General features: G+C 44.1%; 2 protein-coding genes across 13 annotated transcripts in view; one reads left to right on the top strand and one right to left on the bottom strand.

Annotated features, from left to right (window-relative positions):
- FAM81B (family with sequence similarity 81 member B) overlaps positions 1-3,210 on the bottom strand; it is a 75,874-nt gene extending 72,664 nt beyond the window's left edge. The window contains exon 1 of the mRNA XM_084833784.1: positions 437-3,210. The gene's annotated coding sequence lies outside the window, so the exon portion shown is untranslated. The remainder of the gene's footprint in view (positions 1-436) is intronic.
- Positions 3,211-4,531: 1,321 nt separating this feature from the next.
- The window catches only part of MCTP1 (multiple C2 and transmembrane domain containing 1), a 273,863-nt gene continuing 258,947 nt past the window's right edge, over positions 4,532-19,447 (top strand). For all 12 annotated transcript variants that reach the window (XR_014787670.1, XR_014787671.1, XR_014787672.1 and 9 more), the window contains exon 1: positions 4,532-5,248. Coding sequence is in view for 9 of the 12 variants with exons in the window: in XM_084833774.1 (XP_084689900.1) it covers positions 4,532-5,248 (717 nt within the window). In the remaining 3 variants the exon portion in view is untranslated. The remainder of the gene's footprint in view (positions 5,249-19,447) is intronic.

Below are 19,447 nucleotides of genomic sequence, written 5' to 3'. Positions count from 1 at the left end.
AGATTCTACCTCTGCCTTGTAGTTAGATTTTGGGCAAGAGATGTTTGGCCACGCTAGTTTGCTTTCTGGGAAATGGGTATTTTGTGACTGTCCATGTCCACCATGGCAACCTTTTCTAAGGTGGCACCTGCTGCAACTTGTGCATGCCCAAAAGAGAGAATGCTTTTTTTCTTCAAAACCATGGTGTTATTTGCATACAAATTTATGTGATAAATCAGCAAATAAAATTTATACATTGAATATATATTCTTTAATCAGCTGATGGCCCTAGTTTTTGTTCCCACAACAGCATAACACAGTCTTCCCCAACCTGGTGCCCTCCTGATGTGTTGGACTACAACTCCCATAACTCTCCAGCCACTTATGGGAGTTGTAGTGCAACACTTCTGGAGGGCACCAGGTTGGGGAAGACTGATATAAAACATAAGCCTCCTACCTTGCTTCAGAGCTCCCAGCTAGCTTCCTCATTGTCTTCAAGCAGGCATGTTTTTCTCCATCTTCCTCTTGACAAATTGCTTGTCAAGAGATTGCAGCAAGAGCTATATACAGCTCAGGGTGAATTAACGCTTACACTTACATGTTTGTCACTCAGTAACTGTAAAATAAGCCTTTCTTCTTTTCTAAGGAGGTGATTGACACATTCAAATGCTAGTCATGGAATCAAATGTCCTTCAAGCTATGTAATGTGTATTTGTGAATCAACCAGGTAAGTATGCATAGGCTTGCTGCCTAACAGGAAATATCCTGGTGACTTGCAAGGCCAAGGCCAACATTCTTCCAATTGTGCCTGCTGAGCCACCGTAGCAGCACACAATGTGCTCCAGCATTGGAGGCAGATGGAAGTAAAACTGCGCTCAGGCTCCACCAGGGCCCTGACCTGGTTTGTAGCTCCTGAGCCCTTGGTAGCTCCATCTGCATGCTAGTTGCTGGATCCAGATTTAACGGTGAGCAGCTGCACTGGCAGAAGTGGACTTCCTCACCCCTCCTTTCCATAGCAGCCCTCCCAGCCCCCTAAAAATGCTACACAGAGAGTCAAGAGGCCCTGCTGAAAGGGGTGAGCTGTAGTGTGTGTGTGATCCCCCAAAATCAGGTGGAGACAAACAGAGCCCTTCCTCTTGTGGAAGGCAGATCCTGGATCCAACCTGCTATCTTTCTAGAGTTATGGGAATTTTTTTTAATGTTTCCTTTGTATGCTGGGGAGACTTTTTGATCAGCAAATATTTTTTACTGGCTCATTCTCTGGCTGTCTCACCAAGTGACAGGACAGTTTGATTTCCACAGTCACCTGATCCTACAACTAATCATAGAGTGAATTTTACCTTCTGCCTTTGGGATGCTGAACCTGTGCTTTGACGCTTTTATTGTTCTAGTACTGCTTTTCATTTTTGTCATTCAGCATGAAATTGCAGAAAACTCACTGTTGGAAGGATGAGCTGGATTTTCAAATAATAAGCCATGCTTCAAAAGATTAAGTTAAAATGACCTCAGGAAGAATATGTTCTATATACCAACTCTGAATTTCCATCCCCACTAATTGAGGTGGTGTTTCATACTGACAGCAGGCAGGTTCTTGGAGGTGCAGAAAGCTGTTTTCTTAGTTGAGCCTTCCCCAACTTGGTGCCCTCTAAATGTGTGTGGACTGCAACTCCCATCAGTCCCATTGGCCATGCTGGCTGAGAATGAGGGGGGTTGCAGTCCAAACACATCTGGAAGGTGCCATGTTGGGAAAGGCTGTGGGATTTCCTCTTAATAGGGATTGCTTTCAGGGATTTGCTGTTTTGGTTAGAAAGAGCATATTATGTGAATGCATTGCTGGAGGCATGGAATGTGAATCAAGAGCTCCTAGACAAGCTGAAAAGTAAGCTGTTCCAGGGCTTTCAGTCAAATGAGATTTACATGAAGATGCATGCCTGGAATTCCTGATCCTTTCCCTGAGAATGGTAGGCCCCATTTGTAAAAATCCCAGCTTTTATTCTGAGCAAACAAACCCTGTCCGGGTTTGTTAAGACAGCTGGAGAAGAACTGGAAATAAGTAGCTTTGCATCACAGCAGCTCAAGGCAATCACATGGAACAGGTTGGACATCCAGGACTGGTTATCTTTTTCATTCCACAGAAATGTGCCATTTGTGCTGCTATAAACAGAAAAATGCCTTTTTAGACTAAATAAAAACGCTGAGCATCTGTTGCTTCCCTACCTCCTTGAAAATATGAGTATAATCCCAATAGAAGCAGAGATCTACAAGTTGATGATAAAGTCTTTCTTTTCATATTATGACTCATTGTTCATAAACATGATTGTAGCTGAGGTGAGGACAGAACAATATGATGTAACATTAGATAAGCCATTTGGGAATTGTATAACCCACTTCTACTGGCAGGGTTAAGAAACAAGGCTTTGGTTGTGACAAAAGTGCTGCCTGAAAAATGAACTTGACTCTCCTTTGCATCCCCGCCCCCCAAAAAACACCACTGGCTGCACTGAGATGGCTGGAACTGCAGTTGCTGAACCAGCAAGTGAGCTCTGCTTTTTCCACTGCAACCAGCTTTCATATAGACAACTAGGTTCAAACACTGAGAGCGCCTGTACTTTTAAGGGCTGGTTTACACACAGGCCAGTGGCTTCCTCTTGAATCTCTTTTAGTATGCAATTCTATGTATGTTTAAATGAACAAAAAGTCCTACAGCTCCCAGCATTGGGAAAGCTGAGAGTTGTATGACTTTTTCTGTCTAAACACACGTAGGATTGTGCCCTTAAGATCCTTGATCATTCCAGCACTGTGATGGGAGAAGAATTTTCCTTCCTGTGCAATGGTTGACCTTGACCTAACAACACTATGAGAGTCTGGATTTGCCCCGCCAATATTTTTCCCTGCTGCTGGATAACACTTAACTGCAAGCTGTATAATAACATAGGGTTCTTTAAAGACTGAATTAATACCCAAAGGCTGATGCTGAAATGGATCAGGTGAGGACAGGAATCACAGGTTGGAGGCAGGTTTAGGCACAGGTGCAACTGGGCTGGTGGAAGCAGACTTCCCTCCCGCCCCCCCATATGCTACACAGAGGGTTAGGAAGGTGGTTCTGTCTGATTTCCAGGGATCCCCTTCTCCCTCCACCACTTTTGGGAGAAGCATTTGTTTTGTTATACATATCATGGAAGTCCTTAAGATCTACTTTCAGAACAAATTCTCAACATGTGTGTTGTGAGAAGCAGCAACACTATGGATTTATTTATGACATGTTTATTTTACCCTTCTTCAGAGGTCCTCAGGACACCATCCATGGTTCCTCACAACAACCCTGTGAGGTAGGTTAGGCTAAGAGATTTAGACTGCAATCCTATACACACTTACCTGGGAGTAAGCCCCGTTGAAAATAGTGACCTACTTCCAAGCAAACGGCATATGATTGCATTGTTAATGACTGTTCCAAGATCACCCAGTGAGTTTCATGGCAGAGTGGATATTTGAACCCAGGCTTCCCCAGCCTACCGCTTTATTTAAAATGTGGAATAGAAGGCCATTCTTTGTTGGCTACGCTACCAAAAAATGTGTGATGTGTGTCTCCTGACATGCTACGCAGTGCACTACCAGGCCTTGCTTTAATGCCAGGGGTCAGAGTTAGCTCAGCTACTTCATCAAAGGTAGTTTCAGCTTGCCTGGTTCCAGCCAGCATGCTCTGAGATGGGCAAATGTTTCTTGCCCAACACCTGATCGCATTCTACAGTACATCCTGAGCGATGTCCTCTACCTCCAGTGGAGTTTGTAGGGTGTAGGCCAATGAGAGTGACAAGTGAGCAACAGAAAAAGCCAAGAGACGATTTCAAGCCCAACTTTCACCACTCCAGCTCTACCATGGCCTTGCTAATACGAGCTGAGCCTTCTTGCATGCAGCCTTCTGATGTGGGCAAGCGAAGCTCCTGCAAACCGCTCAAGTTCCCGCGATCCCAGTCCCGGAACCCCTCGACCGTTCCACCTCGAGTACGGCTGGGCTCCGCACGCAAACTGCTCCTCTTGATGCCGCCGCGGGCCCATCAAAGGCCTCCCCCCCCCCCGCGCACTTATTTGCGGACCTGCTTCACGGCGCGCACGTGCTTGTCATCAGCCCGCCTCTAACCACCCCCGGCGCAAGGTTGCGCGGCCAGTAGGGGCGAGCGAGCCGACGACCTCGGCAGAAGGGAAGGCGAGGGCGGGCGCGCGAGAGAGGCAAGAACTTAGGTGGCGCATTTCTCGCTGGCTACAATTCCCCAACACGACGTCTGCTGCTGCTGCTGCTCAACCCGCCGCCTCCCGGCAGGCACACGGAGCCTGAGAAGCGCCAGCCAGCCAGCCGGCGTGCTGATGTAGCTGCCTCCTGCGGTGCTAGACAGCAAGTTCAGTCTGTTCTCTCGGCCGGACTGGATTGAAGCCACCGGGTTCCACCGGGCTCTGCTGCTGCCGTTGCTGCCGCCCGCGCAGCAGTAGTCGCCGGTGGTGGCGTCCTCTGTGGAAGCTTCGGCGGAAAAGAGAGGAAGGAGGCGGGCAGGAGAAGATGGAGCCAGGCAAGGAGCCCGCCCCGGAGATACAGGCGGCCCCGGACAAGCCCGGCGAGCTGGACCCGGCGTCCTCCTTCCAGGCCCGGCTGTGGAGAAACCTGCAGCTGGGTAGCAAGAGCAAGGGTAGCGGCAAAGCAGGAGCCGGGCGCCGCAGTGCGGAGACCTCGCCGTCCCTTCCTCGTGCTCGGGCCGCGGAGCAGGCGGGCAAGGGGGACTTGCCAGGCGGCGGCGGCGGCGCCAAATGGAGCGGCTTCAGGCGCAGGAAGCACGTGCTGGACCGAATCATCTCGTCCTCGCAGCCCAACTTGTGCTGCTCCTCGGCGGAGCCCCTGGAGGCCGTGAGCGCCGAGGCCGGCTCGGCTCTGCGCCGCTTGCGGGAGCACCTCCTCCACCATCACCGCCACGCGCAGGGCAAGGGGCAGCAGCCAAGCCGGCGGCCCGACGACACGCCCGCTTCCTCGGCCTCCTCCTCGGCCTGCTCCTCGCCGCTGCCCCCGGCTGCCTCGGCCAGAGCGGACAAGAGAGGCGGGGATGAGCCCCCCGAAGCGCAGACGGGGGAGGAGCCGCCGCCGCAGCACCGACCTGAGGCGCGCCTGTCCCATCAGAAGAGCTCCTCGCTGCCGGGCACCGCCTGCTTGGAGCAGCTGCTGCAGGAGTCGCCCGCCAGGGGCAAGGCCAAAGCCAAAGGAACGGAGGGGAGCGGCAGCCCGGCGGTGAGTCCTCGTCCTGCCCCCAAAACCGTGGAGGGAGTTGCTTGCAGCGTGGCGGCAAGGCGGATGTCTTACTCCCCGGCGCTTGCGTGGACCGGAGGTGTCTCTTTGGCCCTTAGCTTAGTTCTGTTTGTTTGGGACGCCGAGAGAGAGAATTTGGGTCTGGCAGCTTTACTTCGCTCTGTGGGCTGGTCAGGAAAGGGTTAAAGTGGAGCTGTCACTTCGTGGGCCAATCTGTGTGAACGCGCGCGCGAAACCGTTTAAACGAGACAGTGAAGGGAGAGGCAGGAAGAGCGTGAAACGAAGTATTATTCTTATTGATCGCGGCTGCACCCTCCCCCCGTGTGTAAGCCAGTGGCTTCTAGCGCACTTTTGAACACCAGAAACGTTGGCTTTAGCCATGAACCAATATCTCTGTACTTACCGTTATGCAGGTAGCTTTGTTTTACATAACCATACAAGGCTGGAAAGAGTAGGTCTCAGAAGTGTGTGTGTGTGTCCCGTTTTGGTAAGAGCTATAAGGTTCTACTTGTTGTTTTATTCATCTAGATGAACGATGGTTTTTGCTCCACCCATTATATCTCAATCTTATCAAAGAGTGCACTTTGTTGTAAAGGGTGTTGCAGGAGCGGGCGCAAGAAGACAAGTTAAGTCAAGCTGGCTTGCCTGATAATCAGCTTTTTCTCCCCCCCCCCCACCCATCTGCCCCTTAAAAGAGAAAGATAGGAGTGAAATTCTGCTTGCTTGTGTAAATCTGTGGTACTTCCATCAAGACACCGACTGGCAATGTTTTCCTTTGTGAAAAGAAGGATGGGTAGGGATTTTGGTTTAGGTATTCTTTAATGCTGGAAAGACTATTTAGGGCTTGGTTACAATAAGGTGGTTTGAGCAAGTTCATGGAGATTACTTTCATGGGCGTGGGGGTGGCAGGCTGTAGCTCAGTGGCAGAGCACATGCTCTGCAGGCGAAAGATTAACTCCCTGGCATCTTCAGATAGGGCTGGAAAATTCCTGCCAAAAACCTTGCAGAGCTGCTGCAGTCAGTTTTGACAATACTGGGCTAGATGGGCCAATGGTCTGATTCAGTATAAGGCAGCTTCCTATGTTTCTAGTCATGATAACTATATATGACCTCGGACATAGGATACAGTATGCTTCTCAATACTAGTTGCTGGGGAGAGAACCATTCGTGCTCACGTGCTGCTCATGAGCTTCCCTCAGGCAACTGGTTGATCCCTGTGGGACAGAATGCTTGACTAGATCAAGTCTGATCCAGCATGGCTCTTATGTATGTATCAGAACGTACAACCGGGTCTTCTCTTTGACTGGCAGAAGAGCAATTCTGAATACTGGGAACTGTGGCCTTGGCAATGAAGTGATGTGTGTGCTTAATGTTATGCAGGTAGTGTGTGCATATACATTTAGTAGTAGGAGATAAATATTGAAGATAAGACTTTAGAATACTTGTAATGGCTGTAGCATTCAGGAATTCCCATTGGCCAATCAACCTATATGATGTCAGAGTATGTGTTAACACATACACTCTGAGTAAGTTTTATGTCTAACTGTGAATAAAGGAGCAATGGCCCACACAGGACACACACAGAGAACAAATGCTATTTCTGCCCAGGTAATGTATTTCATTCATGCTTCCTGTGAGATTTATGTCAGACACTGAGGGCATATAATCTTCCTAGCTGATGTATTTTTCTAGTATACTTAGTATGTTGTGCAAAGTAATAACTTGTGGCATTAATATTTTGAAGCTGAGGCAATGCTGTTTGTTCCATCAACTTGTCATACATAGTGCTGCAGCAATTAAGTGCATTATCTGTATATGCACAACTAACACTAAAAATCTGTGGGCACCCTTGGATAACCTGAACTTCAGAGATCTTTCCTTTCAGACCTAGACTATACATCTGAATGACATATTTCTTGATGTCAACAGGACTCTAGTGGGGACAGTTGGAAGGCTTCAGGTGGCAATTGAAAGGCATCATTACTCATGCTCTAATTATTAGCACATTGACTTGGAAGTAAGCTCCATTTATTTTAAGGGCACATGCTTCCAGGCAAGTGTGTGTAAGATTGCATATTTTACTCTGCTATGTCATGTTATTTATATTGCTGATCCGGAACCAAGTTTATTTCTGGATCTGTACATATACATTTCTCTTCATAGGTTTTTTTCCATTCACATTAGAAGCACATGATTAAAGATAAAATATTTTTCAACGAACAGACATCACTTTGGTTTTTCTGTGTGTACTTAATTTAGCTTGACATGGAAGCATGATACCAAAGACAAGCGACATAATGGTATGTTTTTATATGGAAAAGCTGAATTTCATTACATTGAACATAAGAAATAGCCTGTGGGGTGGAGGGCTTGAAAGAGTGAAAAGAGAAATCTCCTTTGTACACCTGCCTTGATGTCTTTATGCTCTGAAAAAGGATACAGTTCTAAACAAATGGCATTAGTCGCACAGTCTGTCTTTTGGAATCCACTTTTGCTGTTCTCTCGAGCATAATTTATTACTGCTTTTGTTTACTCGTAATGCCTGTGTGGTTACAAAAATCAATTATAGTAGCTGCATCTGTGCACATTTTTCTGGAGATAATTTGATAGCTGAATACATAAACTCCTTGCGTGTCTTTGTGTGTTGGAGGCTTTGTAGGGCACTGTCAAAACAATGGGAGTTGAATTTCAAGTAGCAGGCTACTGAAATCTCTAAAATAAAAAAGTGAGAGAGAAGCTGAAGTGTTTATAGTTGTTGCCTATATACAGTGTAATTTTTCTGAGCTTCAGTAGATTTACAAAAATAAGGTTCTAGTCCAACAGCCCTACAAATCAAATGCCCTTGGCTGCTAACACTGGGTTGTATCCAATGTTAGTCCTACTTAGAGTAGACTGACTGAAATGAATGGGACTTAAGTTAGACTAACATTGGATACAACCCGGTGGGGTGGGGAAGAGGACCTCTCTACTTTCTCCTCTTGATCCACATTGCATGCATTTCCTGTGCTTGAAATGCATGCAGTGCAGAAAGAACTAACTTGGTTTAACATCTGAAATGTGACAAAATTCAGTAATTTGATCTAGGCATTGAAAATGGGGCAACAAACAAGGAAATAACATACATTGGGAACAGAATATCACTTGGATAACTCAGTTGGTAGTAATATTTCTGGAAGCTTCCTTTACAGTCTTCAGGTTGTAAAACTGAAAATATACATCCTCTGAATCTCCCTTGTTAGCCTTTGAAATTGTACAGCTTGGGAGATGAGAAATTTGTAGCTCATCATGCCAACTCCTCATCCCCTGAATGGTATAAGTCCAATGACATAGAAGCTTCAGCCCCCAAAGCTTTTTAGTATGCTCCTTTTGTTCTTGTAGGTATCCTTTAAAAAAAGGGGGGTGCAGCATTGAATTAGCTCTTTGCCTATTGTATAGTGGAAGTATTTTGAATATTTTGATTTTATTGTACTCCAGGCCAACTCTTTTTGTGGGAAGCTCGGAGCGGTTTACACTAGACTCTGAGGTAGTTCCTGTCTGGACCACTTTTAAGCTTTCACATTCCTAGCCGTGTGTGCTCTCAGATGGTTATGTACTAAGGTAAGAATGTAAACTGAGAGCTGACTTGGAGATAGTTGTAATCTTGGCATATGAAGAAAGGCAAATTTCTCAAAGTTGCTCTTGAAATGCATGCTCCCTACCTACCCATGTACCAGCATTTTGGTAGGCACTTTGCTTACATCTGGGTTTTCAGTTTGGTTCCTGAGAGGAGAAAATGGGGTACTTCAGTGTGGCTCAGTGTTTGATGGGAATTAATCTTGTATGCTAGCTTGAAGCTGTTGCAGGGGTATACAACCTATTTTGGTCTGGGGATTGGATTCCCCACAGCCAAGGCAGCAGTTCTCCTTTGATGTAATCAAGTCCACCCCTCCCAGTTTTTTGTTGCTTTTTCTTTTTCCATGCAGGAAGAGGCACAGAAAAAGGCATGGGAAGGGACCTGGCTGGGGCTTGCAGGACTGGGGCTCCTGCAACCCCCAGCTGAGTGCAGAGGGATCCCTTTGTTATCTCCAATCTCTGATTCCCCTTGTTATCTCTGATCAGAGATTGGTGATAACATAGGAATTTCTCTACCCAGTATGGGGGTGGGGCCTACAGAAAGTGCCCAACTCTCTGCAGATGGGATAAGCAACCCTCTGGGCCAGAGGTTGCCCTCTGCTGCTACAAAGTAATCTTCAGGAGTGCCTTGGAAGCAATGAAGCAAAGTTTTTCCCCAACATGACAGTCCTGTTTTCTAGAGTGCTTAGGAAAATGGTGGCCTAGCAAGGCTCTCTTTGACCCCTGCAAGAGTCTGCAAGCCCAAGGAGTCTCCACCACCTACACCTAGAGTGCTTCTAGACAGAAGGCTCTTTTTTCACATTAATTTTTTATTGTAAATTTTCAGCAAAAGAAAAATGTGGCTACATAGATTTGAATATATCAATTTCAATGCATACATATAAAATCTATCTATGAAAATACAGATTTCTAAGAACTATACATAAACTTCAATAAAAGCAGACCAAATATCTAAATAAGTATCCGTTCACATTACCTGCTCGAAACAGTGTTGAAAGCATTGTAAGGCATTATAGGAGGTGAGCGTTCAGCCTTCCAGTGTTGTAATGTCAGTCTTTTAGCTGTCAGAAGGGTGCAGAGAATCCATTTGTTGTGACCATGTGTTAATTTCCAGGAAGCAGGTAGATAATTTAAAAGAGCTTGTACATCAGTAAATGTTAAGGGGTGTTCCAGTACAGAATTTATCCATATAATGACCTCCTCCCCCAAAGGGGCAACTACTGGGCCAAAACACAGGCTTAAAAGAAGCATTAGCTCCATTGCACCACCAGCAATTAGCCGAATTAGACAATCCCTTAGTAAAAGACATTGTGGAGTCCAGTAGAAACCAAATACAAGTTTCTGCTTAATAAGATGCAGCTTAAGTTCCATAGACGTGACAGATATAGATGGAGGGCTCTTAATCAACTGGAAGACATTGTGCAGCAATACTGTCTTTTTCCTTAACTGATTTTCTGTGGTAAGAAAAAGATGGAGGAAGGAGTAGGAAAACACAACAGGGGTACAAGTGGAAGACATTGCCTGGACCGCCCCCACCCCCGTTAAAATTCTGTGAGTGAGGCAGGGCGATAGCAACATAAAATCCTTGTGGGAAGCACCCTTAACTTTACCCAGCTTTACCCCACAAAGCAGCGACTTCGGCAGAGGATGTTTTTTGGACCTTCCCTACAAGGGGAAGGCCTCTACCAAAGCAGTTACTGGTTTTCACACTACAGAGGAGGTGGTTAAAAAAGCCCTTGTAATCAATGAATTTCCTTTTCCCCCTTATCTAACAATCTTGTTATGTGGTGGTCTTTTTTGTTGCCTGTATTTTAAATTTCACTTCAAAATAAAATTGCAGTTTCTAATAGCCCTTTGTTGTATCTTGGCTTGCAAAGAGGTGGGTAGAGTCAATGTTGATGGCTGTATTCAATTAAAAATGTGGGTTCTGTAGCAAGAGAATGAGATGCCTGATTGGGACCAATTACCATTTAGTTCCTCATATCCAAGAACAGTGTCTACCTGCAGCCATTCTACCTGATTTAAGCAGAGGGAGAGACATAATTGAGGGGCAATTGACTTTGGAGTGAGAGAACTTACCAAGATTTTAAATACATAAAAGCTCAGAGTACGTGATTGGTCTGTTTTGAGTACAGCAATTTTAGTAAGACAGAAGCACTCTGAGCAGTATCCAATGCTGCAGTAGCAGCAGTGACAGCTCGTGCAATGGGAAGCAACCACAAAGTAGTCAAAACTAGCTCTGCTGACCTGTCTCATTCCACAGGTGGCAGTTTTGGGTAGTTCCTGGGTTGCGCTAGCAAACGCTAGTTTCACGTTGCACTTGCGGTAATTCCTACTAGCTCAACCTATTTAGAGCAGGCGGATTGCCAGCACTGGAAAAAGGATTATGAAACAATCCTTTTGAACAGAATGGAGTTTTTCAGGATGTTCTTTAGGGATCCTTGTCAACGTGGTGGAGTGTTGCATACAAAATGTTACAGCTATAAATGGCTTTCTCTCGAACACTCATTTCATTGCAAGTAAATGTTCTAGCTCATTTGAAATGAAGATGTAGTCTTGAAACTGACAACCTGCCATTCAACCACTAGATTAAAGACAGGGAGCTTTTTGTGTTCTGTATATAACTAATATGTATCGTGTTATCACCTGGAATATTCTCATGTAAGGGCTGGGGATTGTGCATTTTAACAGTATAGTGGCTCCCCCTCCTTAGCAAGCTGAGTTGTGTAGTATTCCATTTTTCTGGATATTTTAACATACCTTCAGAAGTTGTGAATGTGTGTGTGTACTTCTGAATCGAAATGTAGTGCCCATGGGCACCAGTGCTCCCTCAGACACCTTTCTTGGCACCTACTGAGATGCCTTATCCCTCCAAGTTTTTTTTAAATATAATTTCTTACTGGCAGGTGGATTTGCTTCAAAGCAAAGAGAGGGCCTCTAGCAGCTCCCATATTTCCCCCCATGATGCCTCTGGGCCAGATGTGGGGCTCAGTCGTTCTTAGGAAATGAAGATGTCAGGTTCCCGCAGGCCAATGCTTTCATCTGCAGTACATCCATGTTGTGGTGGTGCCCAGGACATTTTCTCCAATTGCCAAATGTGCCCCCGGGTCCAAAAAGGTTGGCTACCCCCGATCTAAACAAAAGTTTCAGTCTTAACCACATTGACTTGGTGGAAGTAGGTTCCTTTATAATAAACAGGATTTCAAAGTAAACATGCTTAGGATGGGTTAAGGGAAGGACTATTGGAAGGTCAGTGGGTAGATAATAATTAGTATACTATTACCTGCTACTATGGGGTTGGGTTTCAGTCAAATAAGATATTTTGCTTCTGCTCTGGGAGAGGGTATTTTAAATCAACTGGCTAACAATATGGTATTTTAATCTCAATGAACAGTTGAAATACTTAAATTCTCTGTGCACAATTCTGATATTCTGAATACTTAATACTCTGCATACTTAAAATCTCTGTGCACAATCCAGCCCGAACTAGGCACTTATAAGTTCAATCAATTTACAGTGGGAGACATGTTTACGCATGTGTTTAACTCTGTCGTTTTTAATTAATTTTGGTTGAATTCTACCTCTTATAGCCATGTAATGGAATTCACAGAGGAGTTCTCATGTAAGAACATAATGGAATTCTAACAAATATTTGGCAAGTAAAAAAGGCAGTTCAGAATCTGAAAAAGAAATCAGGGTCAGAACATAGGAAGCAGCCTTATACCAGGTCAGACATCTTGTCTTATCTAGCCCAGAATTATCTACTCTGACTTACAGTGTCTCTCCAATATCTCAGGCAGAGGTCTTTCAGATCACCTGCTTCCTGATCTGTTATTAACTGGGGATTGAACCTGGAATATTCTGCACGCAAAGCATGTGCTCTGCCACTAAACTATGTCCTTCACCTATACGGTGGATGGGACTGAATTAAGGAAGTATTTTTTAAAAACTTGCTAAATATATACTATCCTTATTAGGGCTATAATGTTAATTGATCAGTTAGACAAATTGATTAAAAACTACACTACAATATGCTAAAAGAGTGTTGCTGCTTAATTGAGTAGATAGATAGATATTCTCTCTCTCCCCCCTTATGAACTGCAGATGGCAAGCACCATCATAACAGGCATACTGCCCACATTCTTATACATATAAGATGCCTGCTATGAAGTATGCTGCTGCATCAGCCAAAAATAAAGTATGCTTCTTGGTTCAGAATTAATGTGTTTATCAATACACAAATGTAAATACATGAGTTTTTGCTGATTACTCAACGTAAGATTTCTTTAGTCACTTGACAGCTCTACTTATTTGGTAACCTATGACTCATTGAACTAATTACACATGACCTTGATCCTCTGTGGGATCCCGTTTTGTATACCAGATAGCATATTTATTTGGAAATGAAAATAACAGAAATCCTTGGTAGACCTAGCCACAGATAAGGGACAACTGATTCTGGCAAGCTAGGTGAAGAGGCTAAATTTGCCAAGACAAAAGGGGGTAATCGATACCGGAGATATACAACAGAGGAGAAACTATTTTGGTTGCCATTGAAGAACATTTTGAAGAGAAAGGGAAGTTTCTGGTATATTCAGGAAATCGTTTTGTAGTTGAGGATGGCATTGGCAAAAGGAAGGAAAAAGAATGAGAGAACATTAAGAAACTACTTTCTGTAATAAATTCTGTAATGTCACAGATGAAACATATTTACTTTCATTTGGAGGCTAGTGAGCTTTCACAGGTGGAGCCTGGCTAGCATGGGGATGGAGCTATTAGCAAAAGCTCTCATCAAACTAAAAACAACCTGTTCCCTTGGTTTTGTCCAGGCACCCTGAGACTTTAGCAATGCTGAACTTTGTTGCAAGTTCCCAGGTTCTTATTTAACAGAGCTTAAAGAGCAGCTCTAATAAAGGGCCAGAAGTTTATATGGCTCTGCACCCCAAAATTAGTTTGGGGCTCCTCCTTCCTTTATCACATCTTGAAGATCATCCCTTTTGAGGTGCATTCTTTCCAGTCTTAAGTGTTTTGGGGAGACAAACATTATTTAGCTAGCCACAATTAGAAATAAGGAACCGGGGGAGTGGGTGTGATGCCTCAGAATAAGCTTTGGACCACCGCACACGACACCAGGAAACCTTCTTTATGAGATGGCGTAGAATCAGTGGTGCCTCTGAGGCTGCACCTTGGGGCCAAAATCCAGGGCCCTGCACCAAGAAAGCCACTGCAAATGACATATCCCTCATGATGAGGACACTGTCCTCAAAGCTTTGGTTTGTATAAGTACAAAACATCTCAAGTTTGATTCCATGAAGCCAATTATTGTAATTGTTTACCAATACACCAACAAATAATAAACTCAGGGGTTTTTTATCCACAAATAAGCCTTGACACAACCAACCCTGAATATAGACCAGATTTGCACTATCAGGGAGGGAAAATAAGCCATCATGGCTTATTTTTCCTCCCCATGCATGTGGTCATGAGCTGCCTAATTAGCATAATTACGTTCTTCAGGTGTTGGTTGTCATGACATCTGAACCCAGCGATGGGGGGTGGCTGGGGTGGTTTCCAAACCACCTTGAAAACTGTGGCTTGTTTTAGGGTTTCAGGGTGGTTTGTCCTTGTAAGGCCCCAGGCCTGAACCAAAGTATTAGGAGTTTTAGAGTGGCTTTGATCCATAATGCTCTCTGCCTTTGGTCAGATGGCTGCTGTTTTCCTTAACTGGCCTCTTGATGTAGCCAGATGAGTCGAAAGGGTGAGAAGCAGCTCCAAGAACATTCCTTGCTAATGAAGAGAGTGTCTGATGTGCCTGAGAAGCAGAGTTTGTTTCCCTTAAAGCTACAGGTGGCTGTGCTGAGAACCTAGTGCTGTTAGTCCATGCTGGGAATGCACGCTAGGGGGTGCTTGCTGCTGTTATGCTGCCTATTGTTAACATGTATGGTATAAGACCCATTGTGCCCCATGGCTTTTGGTTCAGAGAAGCTGTCTGATCCAACCATTGGGTACACTTGTGTGCTGTAAGTTACTCAATAAAGTATCTCCTTGTAAGTAAACCACTGAATCTGATTTATCACTATCTTGGCACCTCAAAATTAAGAGTTCAATGCCCACTGTAGGGGCGATTCAGTCCTACCCAGGTTTAGACATCACAACAACCTGTGCCAGGCGAGAGTAATTATGCTAATTAGGTGGCTCACAAACAGCATGAATGTGAGCCTACCCTCAGGCCTCTGCTACTGGGAGCCTTGTGTGGAATGCAGGTGGGCCTACAACAAAACTATGCCTTCTATATAAAAAAGGAAAGTTTTGTGGCACCTCAAAGACTAACACATTTATTCTGGCAAAAGCTTTTGTGGACTTCCTCAGTTGCATGGAGTATTATAGAGAGTTTCAGGTTTATATACAGTATATATAGTGGTTGGGAAATAATTGAAAACAGGTCACAAGGAAATTAAATGCAATACATACTGAGTGACCCAGTTTGAATGTAACAGCGATTCATGGGTGAATTAACCTATGTTTAGTTGGGAGCAAGTGAATGTGCTGTCTTGTGACTGCTTGCTGCTTTGGCTTTTCTTTCTGCTTACAAAACAGCCCAGGAATACCCCATTCCTGGGTTGTTCGTTGTGACATCCAAACCTAGAACTCTGGGTTGTTGAGGGACAAACAACCCAAAGGTTGAACCCATGGTTTGTTGTTGGGTTCAGAAGAATTATAACCTAGGTGAGTAGAATCATAACCTGAAAAGTGGTATAGAAATCATGGTGATTATTAGAAGGTGTTAAGTTTTACAGTGTGAAACATTGTTCATTCCTTGTTCTCATTAGATTGGTCAGCTTAAATTGATGAGCCAGATCTTTTGTGAATTTTGTGAAGATGAATAAAAGGGAATTATAATTATATGAGTAGGACTTGCAACAAATATGTTGCAGTGTATTCTCACTTCCTGCTTAGGGTTCCTGACAGCTAGCCTTGCCTCCTCTATGGTACTATAAGCAGAAGGTAGATCTAAATTTACTGGTGATCTCTGGATGATTTGTGCTAAATTGGCAAGCATTGCTGACTCCAAATGATTTAACAATAGCAGCCACAAAATGATCTCCCTTCCCTAAATAATACTGCTAATGTTAAGAAAGCTTGGGGTAAATAGAGCCTGATTTTTGTGTGGAACGACTGTGAGGTCTGTTCAGTTCTGATACTCAAAACAAACTCCTGGCTCAGAATTCTTTAATTCGAAGTGTGTGTCCTTTGCACCAGGCTCCGTCTGGTGGATCGCAGAGTTCTAGTAAAATGCAAACTAGATCGTGTACATTTCAAGGCTTCCCATCCCTGCAATAAGGAGTTCAAGCAGTGCATTCCACTCCCCACCCTCCCAGTCCATTTCCCATTTTTCTTTTCGAACTGATATTCAGAATTCTGTGGCTATTGAGCATGGTCAGTTGTCATTGGGCTGTTTTCCCTTTAGGTTTCTGAACAGCTGGTGGTTTGGGGTTTGGGGTTTTTTGTACTTCTGCAATCAGGTTTTTCCTGAGCATGCTGATACCTCCATCTTGTTTCTCAGAGGCTCTGTTTTAGCTCAGTTGCTTTTGCACTTAGTCATTTGCGGTTGCTATTAGAGGGAGTAATAGCTGCAGTTCTATAAAACATGTGCTTTAAGCAAGAATGCTACCATGGCACTAGAACAAATTCCTGCACATAGGACATATTCCTATTCTGGTCATATTATTATTTCATAAAACAGTCCAGTTATAATGGTGTATTGCAGCTAGGGTTCTATTTAGTTGGCACTTAACAATAACACACTGCTAAAACTCCATGTGCCCAAACTACTGTAAATATTTTTGGTTTTTAATCTTTGTTTTTTTGTTGGCTGCACTGTGTATTATGCCTCTGGGCATTATTCCGTTGAAATTAATAGCTTTCATTTTCATTATTAAAGATGTCTACATGAATTCATCTGGTTGAAAGTAGGGTTGTTAACTGTGACACTCTGCAAAGGGTGGTGAATTACAATATTTGAAGCAGTGATTTTTAAAACTTTGTATTGGATCTTATTTAGAAGATGCCCATACCATTATGTAGGATATGCAAGTCCCTTTAAACTTGCTTCCTAGGGTGGAAAAATTGTTATAGCAGTATAAGGGAGCATATTGCATCAATCCAGGAGTTCATGTCCTACAGAAGAGTTATCTGACACTTTCAAAAGTGTAAAGGATTCTCTGGCAGATTAGTTACTCTTTAGGGTTGCTCTGACTACTTGGTGTATTATCCACTGTGCTGTCCCAGTGGTCCTTAGAACAAAATGCAGTTGCCAAGAGCTAGATTCTCCTTAAGTCACTTTTAGGAAGTTGCAAGTGTGTCAATGCAAAGTGGAGATAGAAGCAATGAAAATTAACCTAGGCCAAATGCCTGCAGTGTGAGAAAGAACCTGTAAACTTAAAACATGCTGATACATTGCATCATCCAGATTTCTTGCTTGTGGCCCTTGTGTGCCACATAAGATGTGTGTCCAGTACAATGGCAAAACTGGGTGGGTGGGGGAGGAAGGCACACACTGTGGTGGCTCGAATGAGGAAGACTTTTCCTTTCCCCTCTCTTAAATTTATTCTGGCCTGCTGAACTAAATCCTTTCCCAACTTTCATTGTGGCAATTGGTTAGATCTCCAGCATGAAACCAAAACCAATTTACTTGACTACTAGCATAAATCCACTCTATTACTTATACAATATCCCATAATCTTTGACCCTTCATAAGGAAGAAGTAAAGATTAATTTTCTCTATCAATACTGTTTCCCCTTTGGGACCATTTTTACTGGACCTTATTTTTGATTAACTCTACAAGTTTTAATCATCTGTGGCAATATTTCGGTAATGATACATAGTTCTATGTAGCCAGTTCAGTGTTCATTTGTTTTTAAAAGATTTTACTCTGACATTGAGAGTGGAAAGCAAGCACATATAAGGACTGTGCGGTGCTCTTATGCCTAAAGAAAACACTGTTATAACCAGGTTACATTTCCAAATTTCATCATGGAGCATCAAGGCTGAGGAAACATGCTCTTAATTAACTTATAGGTTAGCCTTGGAGTGTCCAGAATAGAGAGCTCTCTCCCCACCTCCACTCCTATTGCCACTCCTACTGGCAGCTTGCACTTTAAGTTCTTATCTTCTGTATGTCTAAACGTTTGCATTTAAACTACTTCTCCATCTTCTTGTATTGAGATTAGCAGGGGGAACGTGTGGTATAGTTTTCAATGAAAAGATCACCAGGCTCTTTCCTTATATAAAACAAAATAAATATTGCATGCATTTTTTATTGGATTAAGTATGAGTGAGTTAGCTACAGTCATGGCTTTGCAACTTACACTTGCTGCCATAGAATTTCTGGTGAAATGCATCTTGACAGTGTTAGATGTTGGAGCATAGGCAGATCTGTAGTAATTACTCTGGCTGCTGAGTGCAGCAAGCTGTGCAGAATTCCTGGACTGGTGATTCATAGTAATTTTTTTTGGAATGTATTAGAGATTTTTACTTGAAACTCAGGTGTGGTCATTTAGAGGACATGCAATTCCAGAAATGTACAAAATGTTGTATGTGCTAAATTTCTTGAAAAATCCCATTGTATGGGATTGTGAAAGAGGATTTTTTAAGCATACACCACACTTTTTAGCAGATATTGAATAGATTGTTGTCTCAAGCTTTAAATGTGTTTGTGGGAGGCGAAGATTTATTATAGGGAAACCCTTGGAATGATGTAGTCTCTGAAAATGCCTCCCATTGGGTGTTGCAGCTTAGCAAGAAATGTATATATAAACTAAATTTTAAGAGGTAGATTTTCAGTTTGAATGATAGTGCTTTAAAACAAGGTTGGTCATGATACCCTTTTGTGGGATAGGAGCATAGGAAGTTACCTTTATACTGGATCCAACCATTGATCTATCTAGCTCAGTACTGTCTATACTAGGGGTTGGCAATGCGGTGCCCATGGGCAAACTGTCACCCCCCCAAACCCCCAAGTGCTTCCGTTGGATCCCAGACCCTTCCTTCCCGCCGCCTTTCCTTCACCCTCTACCCTCCACCACTGCCTTTTTTCAGCCCTGTTGTGGCCCCCAGACACTAACTTCCCCCACACCTGGCACAGCCACTGAGGGAGCGTTTCCTTTCTTTGCCTCACCATTTCCCCGCCCCCTCTGCTGCTGCTGTGTGCATGTGCCGCCCTTTCCTTCCTTTCTCCCCCCACTGCTGCCTTTCCTTTCCCTGCCACAGTCTTGCCTCCTTCCCACCATCTTGCCTTTCTTTCTACTGTGTTGTTGCTGCCCCCTTCCCTTCCCTTCCCTTCCCTTCCCTTCCCTTCCCTTCCCTCCTGCTATGCTCCCGCAGACTGGGAGGTAAGGTTAGTGTGGCAGGACCTGGGCAGGGAGGAAGAAAAGGAAGAAGAATGGGGGGTAATGAATGGGGTGGGAAGAGGAGGAACAGCTAGTGAGCAGGGAGGAGGAGGAAGAAGGGGGTCATAAGTGGGGGGGCAATAGCAAGGGGGAAGTGGAGGAAGAAATAGTGAGTGGGGG

The sequence above is a fragment of the Heloderma suspectum genome, chromosome 2 (assembly GCF_057233095.1).
Source record: "Heloderma suspectum isolate Gila_16-S chromosome 2, 16-S_ref, whole genome shotgun sequence".
NCBI lineage: Eukaryota > Metazoa > Chordata > Lepidosauria > Squamata > Helodermatidae > Heloderma > Heloderma suspectum.
The sequence above is the reverse complement of the archived record's forward strand: the minus strand, read 5'-3'. Positions and strand labels throughout refer to the sequence as shown.